The sequence below is a fragment of the Arvicanthis niloticus genome, chromosome 10, assembly GCF_011762505.2.
Source record: "Arvicanthis niloticus isolate mArvNil1 chromosome 10, mArvNil1.pat.X, whole genome shotgun sequence".
NCBI classification, from domain to species: Eukaryota; Metazoa; Chordata; class Mammalia; order Rodentia; family Muridae; genus Arvicanthis; species Arvicanthis niloticus.
Window position 1 is genome coordinate 48,928,948 of NC_047667.1, and position 16,570 is coordinate 48,945,517.

General features: G+C 39.6%; 1 protein-coding gene across 5 annotated transcripts in view; it reads right to left on the reverse strand.

Moving 5' to 3' along the window:
- Dnm3 (dynamin 3) overlaps window positions 1–16,570 on the reverse strand; it is a 457,535-nt gene that overhangs the window by 132,916 nt on the left and 308,049 nt on the right. For all 5 annotated transcript variants that reach the window (XM_076941476.1, XM_034513132.2, XM_034513130.2 and 2 more), the window contains one exon: window positions 5,892–6,001. In XM_076941476.1, coding sequence (XP_076797591.1) covers window positions 5,892–6,001 — 110 coding nt within the window. The remainder of the gene's footprint in view (window positions 1–5,891; window positions 6,002–16,570) is intronic.

Consider the following 16,570-nt stretch of genomic DNA (forward strand, 5'->3'; position numbering starts at 1 on the left):
ATTCCAATTCATTCCCACATTTAAACTACAGTGTCAGAAGCAAGGAGATATTGGACTTGGGGGTGTGGTTCCCTTATCACAGAGCATCTTAATATGGATTTTAGATCTTTAACCTAATGAGGAAGAAAAGAGGACAAACAAGCTTATCCCTAAACCGCAGGAAACTCTAGTAAGTCACAATATTTTAGTACATCTGTCCTGTTGCTAACTTTGACATTCCAAGGGGACTACTAAACCCCAAGCCTTCTGTGGTCTGCTGTCATGGAAAACAGGGATGAAAAAAAAAATAGAAAACAAGAGAGGGGCTTAGAAGACCTTCCTCCAAATTAGCCAAGTTATTCATCTAAAGACAAGAAAAAAGAACACTCCCGTTGTGGTGAGGTCTTGCTTCAGAAAAAAGCAAGCTTGGCAGCACAACATCATTACAAGTGGGAAAAGATGACCAAAGAGTGTTTGATAAGAGTTGTCTATGAAGATGACTTCAATAAATACATGGCTTCTGCTTTGTCTGGAGTATCAAAACCCAGATGCTTATAAGGTAGGCCCAAGTCAATCACAAACCCTACAGAAACAAACGAGGAATGTTCACATCTCCTCACATTGCTCCCTTTCCTTTGAGTTTAGCTTCTTCCTATCCAGAAAACGTGGGCAGTGGACTATCAGCATCTCTCATCAATTGCTTTGACCCATGCTACTCCCTCTTTGGGACGGTCTTTTTCTGTTTCCTCTGTACCCCTTCAGGGTGTGAGCCATGCCAATGATGCTGATGGTATTGATTGTGAGTCCATCCTGTGTTCCAGCGCTGCCATGTAAGCACCAGAGTAGAGTGCATACTGTCATTTACTCTTGTTAAATGTGACTAGAAACATTTCAGTCCATTGGTTTCATGTACTAAATGGTCTCTTAACTAGACTACATTTTTCTTCCTGTTTTTTTTTTTTTTTAACTTACCAGTGGGAAATGAATCTATAGTACACTCAATGGTTCTATGCAAATGTCATCAAAACATAATCACAACCTCTATTTCACTTAGAACACCAGTATAGGTATAAACACCTGACAAAGTCAGTGCTTAAAAGTCACTCTGAAAAGAATAGCAATCTGAGGATTTTAACTAAGAAGCAACTACAGACAGGATTTCTTCAGGTTGTACTTCCATGTGAAGAACAATGAAAACAAAACATAGGTTTAATGCAGAAAAATAAAGGCGAACAAGTAGCTTGGTAATTACACCAGTAAATCTAAGCACTTGTCACATTTACGTTTGTGGTATGTTTTATTGACTAAAGTAGTAGGGAAATCAAGGTGGAATTCAAATCCTCGCCCAACAATGTAGAAATCAGAAGAGTTGTATTGGAATCAAAACGTCTCAGGATATTTTAGAAAGAGGATAAAAAGACTAACTTAAACTTTAAAGATGAATAGGATATCAGAGTATGAAGAATGTAAGAGGGAATAAACACAGGGTGTAACTACCAGACTTAGGAAAAGTAAACCAAGAGGTCAGGGAGTGGGGGGGGGGGGGCGCTATATAGCAAGGCACAGTGAAGACTAAAAATGACATTCAAATTAAATTCGAATAACTCAGTGATGGTTACAAAATATAAATGGGCTAACATTACTAAGGCTCCCCCTAATGATTTTTATATACATTTAAAATAAAGAAATCCAGATATATGCTGCTAAAAAGAAGTGAAAGGCACATTGAGAAAGAACTAACCAGAAGATATACTATATTGACATCAGACAAAGCAAATCCTAAGAAATAAATGAGAAATAAAAACCATTATGAGAAATAAAAACTATTACAAAACCGTTCCTTAAAATCACTAGGCATTCTAAGTGTGTTTGTCACGATCTTGTTTTTATTTTAACTATGTGAATGTGCATATGTGTATCTCTGTGTGAATTTGTACACATGACTGCAGTGTCCATGAAGGCTAGAATAAGGTGCCAGATCTGCCAGAGCCAGAGTTACAGGCAGTTGTGAGCCACCTGACATGGATGTTGGCTATAAAAGCCATAGGTACTCTTACCCACTGAGCAACCACTCTCACACGAGGAGTTTTAAGTTTTAATGCATAAAAGCATGGGTTATCCTCAAAACACATAAAACGACATTTGAAAGACTTGTTAAACTATTCAAACTCATAACAAAGAGGGGAAAGTGTAGGTAGTTGTTTAGTTTATAACTTTTCTTTCTTTCTTTCTTTCTTTCTTTTTTTTTTTTTTTTTTTTTTTTTTTTTTTTTTGGTTTTTTGAGACAGGGTTCTTCTATGTAGCCCTGGCTGTCCTGGAATTCACTCTGTAGACCAGGTTGGCCTCGAACTCAGAAATCTGCCTGCCTCTGCCTCTGCCTCCCAAGTGCTGGGATTAAAGGTGTGCACCACCACTGCCCGGTTTAACTTTTCAACTGTTTCCCTGGTCAAGTCTCTATCTGGAATTATTCTACCTTCAAGCTTCTCTGTCAGTTTCATTCACAGTTATATTTTAAAGCTTAGAGGAACAGGATACACAGTGGCTGCCTAATGCACTTGTTGAGTGTTTGAATTAGTCAAGATGAAAACAAGATAGTAGCAACAGAGACCAGATAATGCAATCAACAAGCGTGACCCAGAGACCTCCACTTCTAACGTGTAAAGACATGCTCTCAAACATGCATGGCATACTAAAGAAAATTCAGAATGTGCCAGACCACATTTTCTGACCACAATACAATTAAGTTAGAAGTAAACAACAACAAGACAATAAAACTCTATGTGTTATAAAACGTGAAACACATTTCGGAGTAACTCAAAGGGAAGGGAAAAACATAAAGGAGACTTAGCAACAGAACCAAAGACTGGTGAAATTATTATAACCAATATTTGTGGCAAGCAGCCGAAGACAATAAGGGCACAAGGTGATGAACTGTACATACAAATGAGAGCTGACAACATAAACACCAAGAAGATATATGACAGGAAATGAAAAGGAGACTATTGAAGTAGATAAAATATACACAATAAAAAATAAGAACATCATGAGCTGTTCCTTTGAAAATAACTCAAAACTCTGACAAGTGTGATCAGCAAGTGAAAAGAAGTGAGGCTTAATATTAGAGATAAAAGATGCCAAATCTCAGATACACCAGAGATGTTAAAAATAAGAAAACAGTAAGATATTTGGGGCTGATTTATTTTAAAATAACTAGATTGACGAATTTGCTAGAAAAGGTATAATTTACCTAAACTGATCCAAATAAAATATAGAATATCTCTATAATGTACAATAATTAAATAGATTAAGTCAGAATTAAACATCCACTTGCCAAAAACACCTTTTGGTGGTGGTAGTTCCTTAGCCCCCATCCCAGCTGAGGAGCTATTGACAGTTGATGGCTTCTGGGGGAAGAACAACAAGGTGTTTTTGTAAGTGTGGCCTCTGGTAGGTTGACTATGCTCCAGCAGACGGCCCCATACCCACTTGAATAGGGGCAGCCAAACACTTACATGAAATTCTCTAAGACTTTATATATATATATATATATAAATTTTTTTTTAAAGAAAAACACCTTCCAGGCTAAAATCCTTGTGATGTAAAATACAGATGATTTTAGCAGTGACTTCCATCAAACATCCAATTACAGGTTAATCCCAGTTTTAAACAAAATTGATACAAATAACAATTACAGTTTAATGGCACATGATTGTATGAGGCTAAGAACCTTGATATCCAAAGCTGCCTGTGCCTAGGGGTGATACACAAAGAATATTTCTTGCTCAGTCTTCCTTGTGAACATAATTACAAAAGCTTCAATAAAACACTAGTAATTTTAAGCCAAGAATACATGGTACATATGCTTCACCTTGACTGTAGGAGATCAAGGATGGCTCATCATTAGAAAACCTAACAGCGTGTCTCACCACACAAGCAGATTGTAGAGGGAAAAAAAATCAAATAGTCTTCTAGATGGAGATATTGATAAAATTGATCCGTCTGCCTTGATTTGAAAGCATACACCAAATCCCCTGTAACGGGGAACATGAAGAATGTTTTGTTCCTCAAAGGATATCGAAAGTTTTTCTATAACCTTTTAAATAATTCTCCTCAAAATCAGAAACAGAATAGGGATACCTGCTTACGATTGACACTGTCCTGGAAGACTCAGACAGCACAAAATCCATTCAAAGGGCTCAAGATTTCAAGAAAAAAAGACGATGGCAAATAAAGAGTTTGGGGGTGTCTGTGTCCTGGCAGAGGTCTCTGGGGGAAGCGACAGAACTCACAGTCTTTTTAGAATTCAAGGATTCCAGAAGATAGAAGATCCAGGTTTTCTAAAACCTAGAATATTCTTACTTTGCTGATTCTTGTACTTTCTAATACCTATGTTGTAGTTTTTTCTGTTCCAAAGCCTTTAATAACAACTGAACCTTCCGGGTGGGCGGAGCGGTACCATTTGTTGGACTTCCGGTATGACGGAATTCCCACAGAGCACACTCTTGGGTTCTTCAGATTCTCTAGGACCCAAGAAGAACCTAGGACTGCACTGAGCTCGGCTCCAGAGGATCGTGACTGTTCTGACAAGTCTTTTTATTCGTTATCATTTTCAGTGGTGTTTGTCTGTTTGGATTTGGTTGTTGTTTTGCTTTGTTTTGTTTTCTTCTGCACAGGGACTTTCAAATAACACCATGTCCTCTACAGTGGGGGAAATTCCATTTTAATATTTTATTGTAGAGTGGTATTTCATTTTCTTTCCCCTTGATTCTTTAAATGGTTTGTTCTTGTGGTTTTTCCAAGTATTTTTGTATTCTGAGTCACTCTGAGCAACTGACTGGGAATGTAGGAAGAAGTCTCCTTTTGCTGTTTTGATTAACTGTCTGATTGACCCTGGGCTTCTCACTGAACCCAATCAAGTTACTTCATTCATTGCTAAATCAAGATATAATGTAGCCTGGAAACACGGGTTAAAATTAGACCCTGCCACCAGATGACTCACTTCTTGTTAATTTACAAATTAGATTTTTTTCCTGTAACATTTCCAATTGAAGAAAAATAAAGACACCCCCTCCCTTCATTATTTTTGTCTGACTATAGCGCAATTCCATGTGTCATTTGTTCAATCCCACTGATTAGGCTTAGTGAACATCACAGCTCCTGGTGATGGTCTGTGGTAGGCACTTAAATCAAAACTTGATGCTCTTCAGCAGCAATGAAGGGAGAGATTACAAAATCCTCATGAGGAATATGGAAGGAAGGGGGAGGAGGTCAAAGTCCCAAATGCAGCTGCTACCTCTGGGTCCAGGTCTGCCCTAAGTGATCTTAAGAAAGTCAAAAAAACATGGAGACAGTGCTTTCTAACTTACAAAATGGTCACCCACAGACTCTATTTTTTTAACCTTCTGTGCAATTGGTTCAATTCCCCACTCCTCAGTCAAAAAAAAAAAAAAAAAAGAAAAAAGAAAGAAAGAAAGAAAGGAAGAAAGAAAGAGAAAGGAAGGAAGGAACGAACAAGCAAAAGAGAAGATTTATAAGTTTGTGAACAGTAAATCCTGGTATGGAGGACCATAGGGAGTAAAATGTACTTTTAAGAAAAGATTTGGCAAGATTCTAGTGCCTGCTGGGAAACCAGGATTTGAAGATTTTCCTGACTTGTGTTTTGGTCTTTTGAAGCCTTAACCTATGGTGGATGTTAAAAATACAAAACGAAGTCTAAGGAAAGCCAGTGTCGTGGCACTTGCCTGTAATCCCAACACTCAGGAGGTTGAGGCAGACAGATTGAAGAGTTCAAGGCCAGCCTTGGCTATAGAATGAATTCCAGCCTAGCCTGAGGTACCTGATATCCTGACTAGAAAAAAGAATTTAAAAATGTGAGAGAAAAACTCTTAACATAAAAGTTGCTGCACTCTTACCTTTGTTCTGTGTTGAAGAGTGCAAAGACATGTTTGCTGGACATGAAGCCCTTCTCCACATCCCGGACTTTCAGGTTGTCCAGTGGAAGCATGTATTTCTTCTCTTTCTCCTGGTATACAGAGGTGAGAGAGGGGGTGTTAATAGAACATCACACCAATGGCAACACATCGTCTGCAACAGCTATCACTTAATAACATTTGATTACATTACCTTGATACTGTCAAACACTACTTTTACACCACCTCCTGAGGAAGACAAGTTATCTGAGACAGGAGAGTCCAGGGCTTCTCAGCACATGGGGTGGGGGAGGGGAGTGTACGGGAAAGACTCAGATGGAAAAAACACATGCTCCTCTCTCCTTGCCCCCTCATGTGGGTCCCCTTAGATGTTTTGAAATGTTAGTTTGATATTAAGAATTTAGCCATCTGTTAATATTTAACAAAAATGTTCTGGTCCTAATTCAATGAGAAATGCCAGATGGATTTCATTTCACATTTTATTTGCAGCCTAAGCAGTTTTGATAGCCAGCATTGGCAGGGGAGTGTGTGGAAGCACAAGGACCCTGGTATGAAATACCCCATAAACTGAGATAAAGCACAGAAAACTTTTCCTTCACTTGGGTCTAAGATAAAGTATAGGTCCACAAAAGGGTCCTTCTACACAGCTCTTAAAAGCTCCAGCTCGCTGGAGAAGAAAAAACTGTTAAGATTAGATTGATATTAATTAGCATAACTTCTCTTTTAAAACAGACAATTCTTTATAAAGAATATGAATATTGGAAAGGTAAGGGTTGAGAGTATAACCAAACACACTGGTAAAACGATGCCAAAGAGTTACCACGACCACTTTTAAAGACTGGCCCAGGGACAATGTATAAATGCTGAGATTAACTTATATAACAGGCAAGAGGCAAATACTCAGTTCAGGAAGCGCAGTAAAAACCTATGAGCAGGTCGCATTAGCATGGCTTTTGTTAGACAGTAATCCCCTATATGAGGAAGAACTAGACATCTCTCAGCGCAGTGGAGGGTACTCGTAGCTCTAATTCTCACACACATCTATCGTTGCCTATGGGAACCGTGCCCCACACACCCATGTTTGCCAGGGGCTTGGCTGCTCCTACAGCATATGGGCTGCTTGAAAGCTCATGGCTCAGGAGCACACAGCGTGTGTAGTGTTGGATTGCAGGGATGTCACTGGTCTTGCTATTTTCTGCACCTAAAAAAAGTGAGCAGAGTACATCAGAGTAACACGCCGTTCCCCCCCCCCCCCAAAAAAAAAAAGACTCTGTACTTAACCACAAAACTAAGAGCTTGAAAAGAGAACCACTGCAAAAAGTTGGAGGAAGGGGCTGGAAAACAAAATGGCTGACCTGGCAAACAAAGCCTTCAAAGCATTGAAAAAAGATAACACGAGCTCAGTGGGAGTAGAGGCGGCTTAGGAAAAAAGCGTGCATGGGCAGAGCACTGTGAGCCCATTCCACTATTTCCTGTGTGAAATTAATAATTTATTCATAAATGCATGGATATGCTAAATAGCAAAATATATAACTCAAGTAAATGAGGTATCAGGGCAGAGTCCAACTTCGTTAAAACATTTGTCAAACTATTTTAGGGCAGAATTCTAAGAGGCCAGACTAGATTGAATAAAACCCTCTCCAATACATAATCAAATGAAAATGCTTGAGACCCAGAGAACATTTTTTTTTTTTTAAATTGGATGGTTTTCAATGCCCTAAATTTAAGCAGCTGGGGTTTTATTTTTTTATTTTTTTATTTTTTTTATGCACCATCCTATTCAACCTTTTGAAATGATGGATTGGCCTTTTTAATAGGAAATCTGCATTTCATTGTAAAGATGGAACACAATGTCCTTGGCTTGTGTTCTATAGAGGCAGGCCCCCCTTTGTACTGCATTCTTCAGCATATAGGGAAGACTGACAATCCTGTGAGTTTACATCAGCTTTTAAACTCTGGGGGAAAACATTCAGATGCAGACTGGGAAGGGGAAAAGAGTACAGGCTTCACTCCTGAAGAAGGAGAATTAAACGGCATATTTATTTAAGGGTTTTGAGGACATGGTAATAGATTATTTCGTAATCACACAGTTTAAGACTGACAAAGAAGACAGTTTCTTCTGACTGGCTTGGGTAATTAAATTGTAGGTTAAACAGAACTAAATAGGGCAGTAATACCAAGTCATGAAACGATAGGTCATGAGTATGTCTGAAAAATCTTGGTGGTTCCGGGGCTGTGGTTCAAAAACAACAACAGCAAGAATCTTGAATCTCAAATAGCTTAAACAAAAGGCTGGGGGAGGGAGAAATATGTAGAACTCTAATTTCTAAAATGTAGAGACAGCTAGCACCATCTTAATTAAGAAACTTGGTATGCAACCTGTCAGTTCTGATAACCCACTATCCAACATGATAGCCACCAACTACAGGCCACCATGAAACCACTGGAAACGTAGCTAGTAAAATTGCAATATGTGTAAATGCAAGGCCGACACCTGATTCCAAAGATTTGATATAAAGTAATAAGAATAATAATTACTTACATGCTTATTTATTTTAAAAGTTTTTATGTGTATGGGTGTTGTGGCTTCATGTATGTCTGTCCATCACATGCATACCATGGAGGCCAGCCAAGACCATCAGATCCCGTGGAACTATAGTTTATAAACAGTTGTAAGCCACCCTGCTGGTACTGGGAACTAAACCTCGGTCCTCTGGAAGAGCAGCCAGTGCTCTTGCCTAATGAGCCATATCTCCAGCCTACCAGTAATAATTTTAATCAACCATCTCATTAGTACTTTTAACAAATGAAAATTGTATAATCTCCTCAATATCTTTGTATTAAGCTGAAATGATACGAATATGTCAGGGTATTATTAAACATACTGTCTCCTGCTTCTTTTCCTTTGAAGGTGGCTGCTAGACAAATACAAATGACATGTGGCTCACATGAAGTTTCTTTTAACAGCTCTGAGCCCCGTGCACTCACCCTGCCCTTCCTGACTCCCATCCACTCAAGCTCAGCACCTTTCTGGTGTGCCCTCTTCTCTCGGCTCCCACATTGCACAACTCAAAACATCTCTTACTGTTTCATTTGTCCATTTCCATGCTGTCCCAGGTCTTTGGCATCTCAGAAACACTCTGTCTCTCTCTGTCCTTTAGTTTCTTTATTGTCTCCAGGGTAAGGATTTAGTTCTTCCAAGTTTTCAATAGCTTTCCTTTATTTATAGGAGGACATCCACTGAACTGATGTGACACTGTTAAACACCTAGAATTTGGCCACATCCTAATTTATCAAAAGATTGCTTGACTTTCTTTAAGAAATTTCTTAAAGAAAAATCTGCAATCCCACCATTTGGGAAGCAGAGGCTGGAGTATCAGTGAGAATTTGGGATTAACCAGATCTACACTGTGAGTTCCACAAAACCTGGGATGATGTAACGAGATCCCGTGTTAATGACCACAGGCAACAACAAATTCCAATGCTATCAAGTCCACCACCACCAAGATTACACAGCCTCAGTTCCCCTTTCAACTCCTTTCTACCGTAGTCATGGTATTTACCATTCACATCAAGTCCTATTCTGTGAAGTTCATTAGTTTATAGCTGTCTGTCACCTCCTCTTCTCTCCTGTTTCAGTGGCTACAGAAGCTTTTACTTATTCCATTCATTTCAAGCAAGTATATCCTATATGAGATTTTATAAACACATTATATTAAAAATTAGTGTAAGGCTCATTTAGAATTCAGAATATCCAACCTTTATATTATTCAAATGTGCTTCCTGTACAAAGCAAAATAAAGAATACTTTTGCTATAAAAGGCACTTAAAACTTGATAAATTTAAATGTCATTATTGGGCATTTTGAGGTAGAAGCATATATAAAAATTTTAGAGATTTATTTTAATGCCAACTCTTAAAGAAGCTTCTCGAATGTTGGTTCAAAAGCTTCTGGGACTGTTTCACATTGGTGACATCATTCTTTTTTCATACTTAACAGTACTTTTTATTTTATTTTCTTAGCACAGGAGGGTCACTAGCATTATTTGTATGAAGTATCCAGGATGAGGGAGATGATTTGTTCAAAGTGAAAGAGAGCATAGGAGACCTAGTGTTCTATCCCAGTAACCGGGCAAAAGCTCTTGAAGACATAGGAGAGGCCCAAAGTAGATTATCTCTTGTGAGAGAGTGGCCTGAGGTGCAAGTAAGTGAGGGTGAGTGGTCCCAGAGGGACTACAATGAAGAGAGGTGGAGATTATAGGGTGGCCATACTACCTAATCCCTGAGCTTGGAATCAGTGGGCTTGCTAAGTGCCCCGTTGTGGCCCCTAGCTAGCAAAGCACCATTTGGTTGGTTGCTAGAGGGGGATACAGTGGGTACAGGCAGAGGACTGTGTGTGGAAGAATAGTTCCTATTATGCAGAGTATGAGGAACTGTGCATTTACCTAGCCATTTATACAAACCAAGCTTCATGACTTGGAAACTATTTGAATGGCTTTAGTTTGATTTTCTTACTCATAAGGCAATAAAACTCTTCCTGGAGATTGACTGGAGACTGTGATCTCTTTCTCACTCCTGTCCAGTGCTTCGAAAAAAAAAAAAACTGAACACAACACATTCACATATATAATATAATAGCGTCAAATTGATTTTAAAATGTTAGTTAACAAAGGTAAGTAAGTGCTTATTTTTTGACAGTCACGTATATTTAAGAATTAAATAAAAATCTATCTTTAAAACTGGTGTAAGGTATGGTTTTAGCTTCTGGTTGCTTTGACAAAAATGCCTGACCAAAAATAATTCAAAGAGAAGTCTTAGGTGGGTCCGTGGTTTCAGAGGTATCAGTACATCGTGGTAGAGAGTACACAGTGCAAAAGTTCACAGTGGGACAGCCAGAAAGCATGCTGCTACTAGATCTCCTCTTTCTTCTCTCTTTGTTTCATTCTGACATCCAGGCTATCTCCAGGGTGGGTCTCCCACTTCCTCTTAGTAAACCTTCTCTGAAAACGCCCTCACAGATATACCCAGAAGCATGCCTCCCTAATCATCCCTAGGCTTCTCAGTCACACAAGGTAAGTAATCAAGACTCAGCGCAGATGCCTGGCTGGCACGGCTTTTGACCACTAAATCTATAACTAAGTTTAGGTTGACAGGCTGTGTTTATTTCCTTGTTCATGTCTGCATTGCTTTGATTTGCTAGTGATGCCTCCTTTTCTGAAAAGAAACGGGTGCTTGAGGCACTGAAGAGCTCGCCAAATACCACCTTCCTCATAAAGCCAATTCTGATGACAGAACATGCTTCTTTCTTTAGCGCTCTCATTTCCCACAGTGGTCATGGACTATCTAGACTATCAGTATTTTTGGTGTTCATCTTGTCTCTGTAGGTATAGTGACGCCCCTTGAGGACAAGGACTTAGTTTGTGTTTGTGCTCAGTAGCTGTCACATCGCTGTGTGTTCAGATGCTGCTGAGTCAACACTTGATTCTTGGTGATACGTCACAAATAAAGTTTCAACCTGGTTAATCTACTTACACCATTATGTTAAAATGCATTTCTTCAGGTGTGATATTCACACTTATTTGTGGTACTTCAAAGACTGATTTTTAACTGGCTTTACATTATTCTAGGCATATATAATTTATTACATGAAGTTTTAACCAACCTAGATCAATATACCTAGTTTGATTCACCCAAGTCTCATGACTTCCACACATGACAATCCAAATAAACTTGATAAAAATGCAAAAATGAAAGGACCCCGAGGACTCTGCTCTTTAAAAAAATGCCAGTTTCCTGATAGATCCTAGGTGAAAATGTACTAGTGCCATTTTCCTAAATCAATGAATTCTAACTGAATTCTAAATAACTTTATATTCTCATATAAGTGTAGCTTTCACCCCTGATCAAAGAAGCTTCTCTTTTTGCAGCATATGGAAGCTACCACAGAGATCCACAACTGACTAAAGTGCAGAAAATAAGTGGTTATGGGTACCCAGGTTCAGTTGGTACATCTACAGTAGCATTTCCACATCCGAGGCTCAGGGAACATCCAGGAAGAGCCCAAAAGATGTGAGAACAAACGGACCAGAGAGTCTTCTAGGCACAGGGTATGCTGAGCCCACGAAATCTCAACAATATGGCTGTCTGAACAAGACTTATGGGGAATATCTCAAGCTGCTGAGAAGAGCAGTGCTTCGTTGATATAGAAGTTTCTAGTACATCTATCTCTTTCTCAGACTCACATAGCAACTGTCCCTGTGTGTCTGTCACCATCCTTACCTTTGCCTTCTCCTCTTGGGAGACTGATATGTATCTGTCCTCTCTAAGTATTGTACCTTTCACTGGTGATGAGTGGGACATTCCAACGACAGGGCCTTACCAAACACCAGTAGTAAGTGGGGACTGAAGAGGTGGTAGTATTGTGTCAGCCAAAAACAAGGTAGTCGTCCCACCAAGCACTTGGTCCAAAAACAGGCCAGTAGCTCCTAGATTATACAAGTTGAGATAGTCTTTATCCCAAAACTAACAAAATAAATAAATTTCCAGAATTCTAGAAACTCATAAGATACCATGGCACATCAATTTGCATGCTGCTCAAGATGTAATAATGTTGATCAATATTTTTTTTCTAGTGAAGTTTTCTTTTTTTTCTTTGTTGCACTGTAGCCAGAATGTAAGTGACATTATCCTGGGTATCAGGGTAAGTTGTGTTAACCCAAGCCTTCTGGCTTTGATTGACTAACACAGAGTAAGCATGCATATTCATCACACCCTTTCCCTACCATCCATCACATATTGAAAAGGACATTCTATACTTGTCACAGTGAATCAAAGCTCTTTGCCTAGTCCACTGCACCATCTCCAAGGATGGTCTTTACAGGGTAGTCAATAATGTCTTCAAATGAAATGTTTTCACTTTCTATGCACAATATAGCCAATCGTATCTTCTTGAGTCTTTGTATATAAGGATGTTCAACCTGCAGCCCATGGGCTGGATATATCCCAGGATAGCCAGGAATGTAGCCTGATACCCTTGTAAATGGCAACATCCTCTTGCAGTGTCAAAAAATTGGACACCCGTAACACTATTTTTTCCAAGTAGGGATTTATTTCCGTAATTGTCACCCTCAGCTTCCATTTGACTTGAAAGTGTTACAAAACATTATCCCATTGAGTTCAGATTTGACTTACAGTTTTTCTAACAATATCATAGGTGTCCTTTCCTCATTTCACTGACAGACTTACTTTTTTAATGGCTGGAATCCAATCAAGAAAAAGATTCCATCACTGATGTTTAATATATTAATTGGTTTAAAAGTGGAGAAGCCCTGCCCTTAGCAGAGCTGATGTCATGAGAAGATTCATCCTTTATATTCATCTCATCACTCTGATGTTGACTTTTAGATGTTCTTATGAATGCCTCTAGAACATGACATCGCCTGGATTTCTGCACACTTCCTTCTCAGTCTGGCTGGCCTGCCAGTCTTATTTCTCTAGGTCATGGGAGCAGAACTCTTCCCCTGCCCTTTAGATTCTAGGAATTTTGACTCTTCCCTTCAGACCTTCCACTGAAATGGCTCTATGAAGCTGGCCCTAACCTCTGACTATGTAAATACATGCCCACCTGTCCCTGCCAGAGCTCCAGAGACTATTCACCAGACCCTCAAGTTCAAGCTACCCATCTTACGTCTTGCCTACCTGATCGGGCACTTCAATGCACTTGCTAAGACCTCATGAAGGCAAGAAATGCTGGTGACGAAGGAGAAAGCAGGCAGCTGTCAGGCCTTCCATCCTCAGCTGCTTCCAGGACTCCTTGTGTATCTAAGTCTGACCTCTTAGCAGCATTAGCATTCTTGGTCTCTACTGTGTGTTATGTTGTACTTCTCTCTTACGTTCTAAGTATCCAAATGCTTTGTCTAAGTGTGTACACATTCTTCTTTTAACTATGACATCGACTCATGTAGGGAGGAGCGAAGCCTGCTGTCACTGCCATCTGTCCTTCTCTATTTCTCTAGCTTTGCTGCTGTGCCATTTGTGTGTTCAGAGAGAGAGAGAGAGAGAGAGAGAGAGAGAGAGAGAGAGAGAGAGAGAGAGAGAGAGAACACTTCATTATTGTTGGTGATGTAGCAGATATCCAGCAAACACTTGCCGGTTAAACACAGGAGCAGTCCCCTCAGGGCTGGCTCAGTGCTTAGCTCAGAGTAAGGACTCAGAAGTAATGACCGACTTATAAAACACTCAAAGTACCAAAGGAAGAAAAGGAGGCTATAAAAATATTGAGAATACCAAAATGCTGCTTTCACATGCTGTTGAAAACCAGAACCTAGTGTTTATTGCTATTGAAGAAGTTGCAATTATAGAGATGTACAAGTATGAAGTGCATAATATAAACTGCCTGTCTTTTTATATGGACTTTAATTCCTTGTTTTAATCAGAACTACACTTTGACTGGTAAGAAACATCTGTCAACCAGGGGGTTGCTAAATGTACTTCTTTAGATTTATTCTCTGATGCTGAAGAAACTATCCATGGAAAATGAATGGGTCTCCTAGGAAACGCTGCAGTGTCTGGGCTATCGGGTTTGGGGCCACTGGGGCCACACCTGTACTTACTTGGAGTCTAGACTAGAACTACACATAGTGTATCAACATTGGTAAGACAAAGAAAGTCGGCGGCTCCTGTCACCTCCCACCCTAGCTGGAGTGCCTTGCTCCTGGTTCAGAATGTGTCTCCCTCTCTACTCCCTCCAAGAAGTCCATCAGGCCGATCTGACACACCACCTTTAAACTGGTGGAGCCTTATTCCAGATTTCACTGTGGGGATCCTTTCCTGGAAATTCAAACTAGCCTCTATAATTTTTCCCCTTTATAGCTGTCCACAGAGCAATTTATCCCCTTAATAATTTTTTTTTTTTGTATTTGAATTAACTAGAGAAGGTTCTAGTTAGGAAGTAAGCATTCTGAAAATATACTAGCCATATCTAGTCAATTTCTATTTTTGTGCTTTAGCAAAAACAGACAGTAAAGCAAATCCTTCACAAGTAACAACGACTTACATGATGCAATGCTAACATGTGTGCGTACCATATGCTCACATGGTTTTTAATTTCCTAGACTTTCCACTCAGAGTCTTTGCATGCTTCTTGTATTTGAGATTTGTAATCCAAGGTATGAGGGAGAGGGCTAGCACTTGCCCAGCTATGAAAAAAAAAAAAAAAAAAAGAAAAAAAAAAAAAAAAGAAAAGAAAAGAAAAGAAAGGAAGGAAGAAACAACCAAAGACAACACTTATGAATAAGGAAGGGAGAAAACGCCCAGCCTTGCACATCCGTAAGCGCCAGGCTATCCATAGCAGCAGTGAACCTTGTAAGTTAACTTTCTAAAGCCAAGCTTAAGCACCAAGCTTAGAGCTTTGTGTTTGTTTTTAGTTACTGGGAAGGAAAGTAGTTTTTTAGACATCATGGCTCCATATGCTGCAAGCCCTTTAAATTAGCATGTTTCAGATGCTTGCTGGTTTTTTTTTTTTTTTTTTTCATTTTTTTTCTGTGTTCTAAGGCAAGGCAATTTACATTTTTTTTTTTAAAAGAAAAACTTTTAAGTTTGGAACAGTGATGGTCTTACTAGAAAAAGTACCCGACATGATTCAGATTCCTGGCGTTACAACTCAAAGACAAGTATACTTCAATGTTGACTATTGTGGCTGCATGTTAAATCACATGTGAATGTAATAGAGGCCACAAGAGCTGAAATTATGCTTACTCCGTAGCAGCTCAGAGTGCATAGTAACCATACAACATTCTTCATACACAGTCCTTGGGGTCCTTGTATTAAATAAAAGTGTTATTTTGGCTGAGTGCACCATACATTTGTAAAAGCACAGCTTAATAAAAGTGCTCTGTTTACAAATCCAGCCCATTTTTTTTTCTTTTACATCTCTGAGAAAATGTGGGTCAGGAAGGCATAGTACAAATAAAATCTTCTGACGATTCCCAGAGCTCAGTAGATGAATGGTTTGAAATTTTCCTCCATCATTTGTCAGCAAGCTGCAAACAAACATCAAAGCTTCCTTTCCCCCTCTCCTCTATCATTTTAGCATAGAGACATTAAAAAGGGGGTGGGGGCAACACTAAGGAGAAAAGGGAGGGCTGGGGCGGGCATCCAAACTAACCAAGTCTTTCTAAGTGCTTTGTGGCTGCAATCTACCCATTTTGTGCTTAACTGTCTGCTTTTTGGTCTGCTGATACTAACATAATTTGAAGAGATGTCTTCTGAGAGGGAAAGGCAGAGTTGAGTGAGCCCCACATCCTTTGTCCCTGGCAAGGTATTTAAGAGCCCTTCTCCAAGGGAGTCAGACTCATGAACAGGGGAAGAGGAGCCCCTGTAAGTGCCTTCTAAGATACGGCCCTGGACATTAGAGGACAATTGGCTGGATTGTTCCGAGAGAGCTGGTTCGCTCTGCACCAATACTGGGTCAAGCCTGTTTCCACAAAGAGCAGGCTTGGAAAAGGGGGACAAGAACCAGGATGCTTCTCCTTTGACAACTCTAATGATGACGGCTAGCCTACCTACTGCTTTGGGGATGAGGGGAATGAAACACACACACACACACACACACACACACACACACACACACACACACACACACTCAAACTCCAGAAACTCAG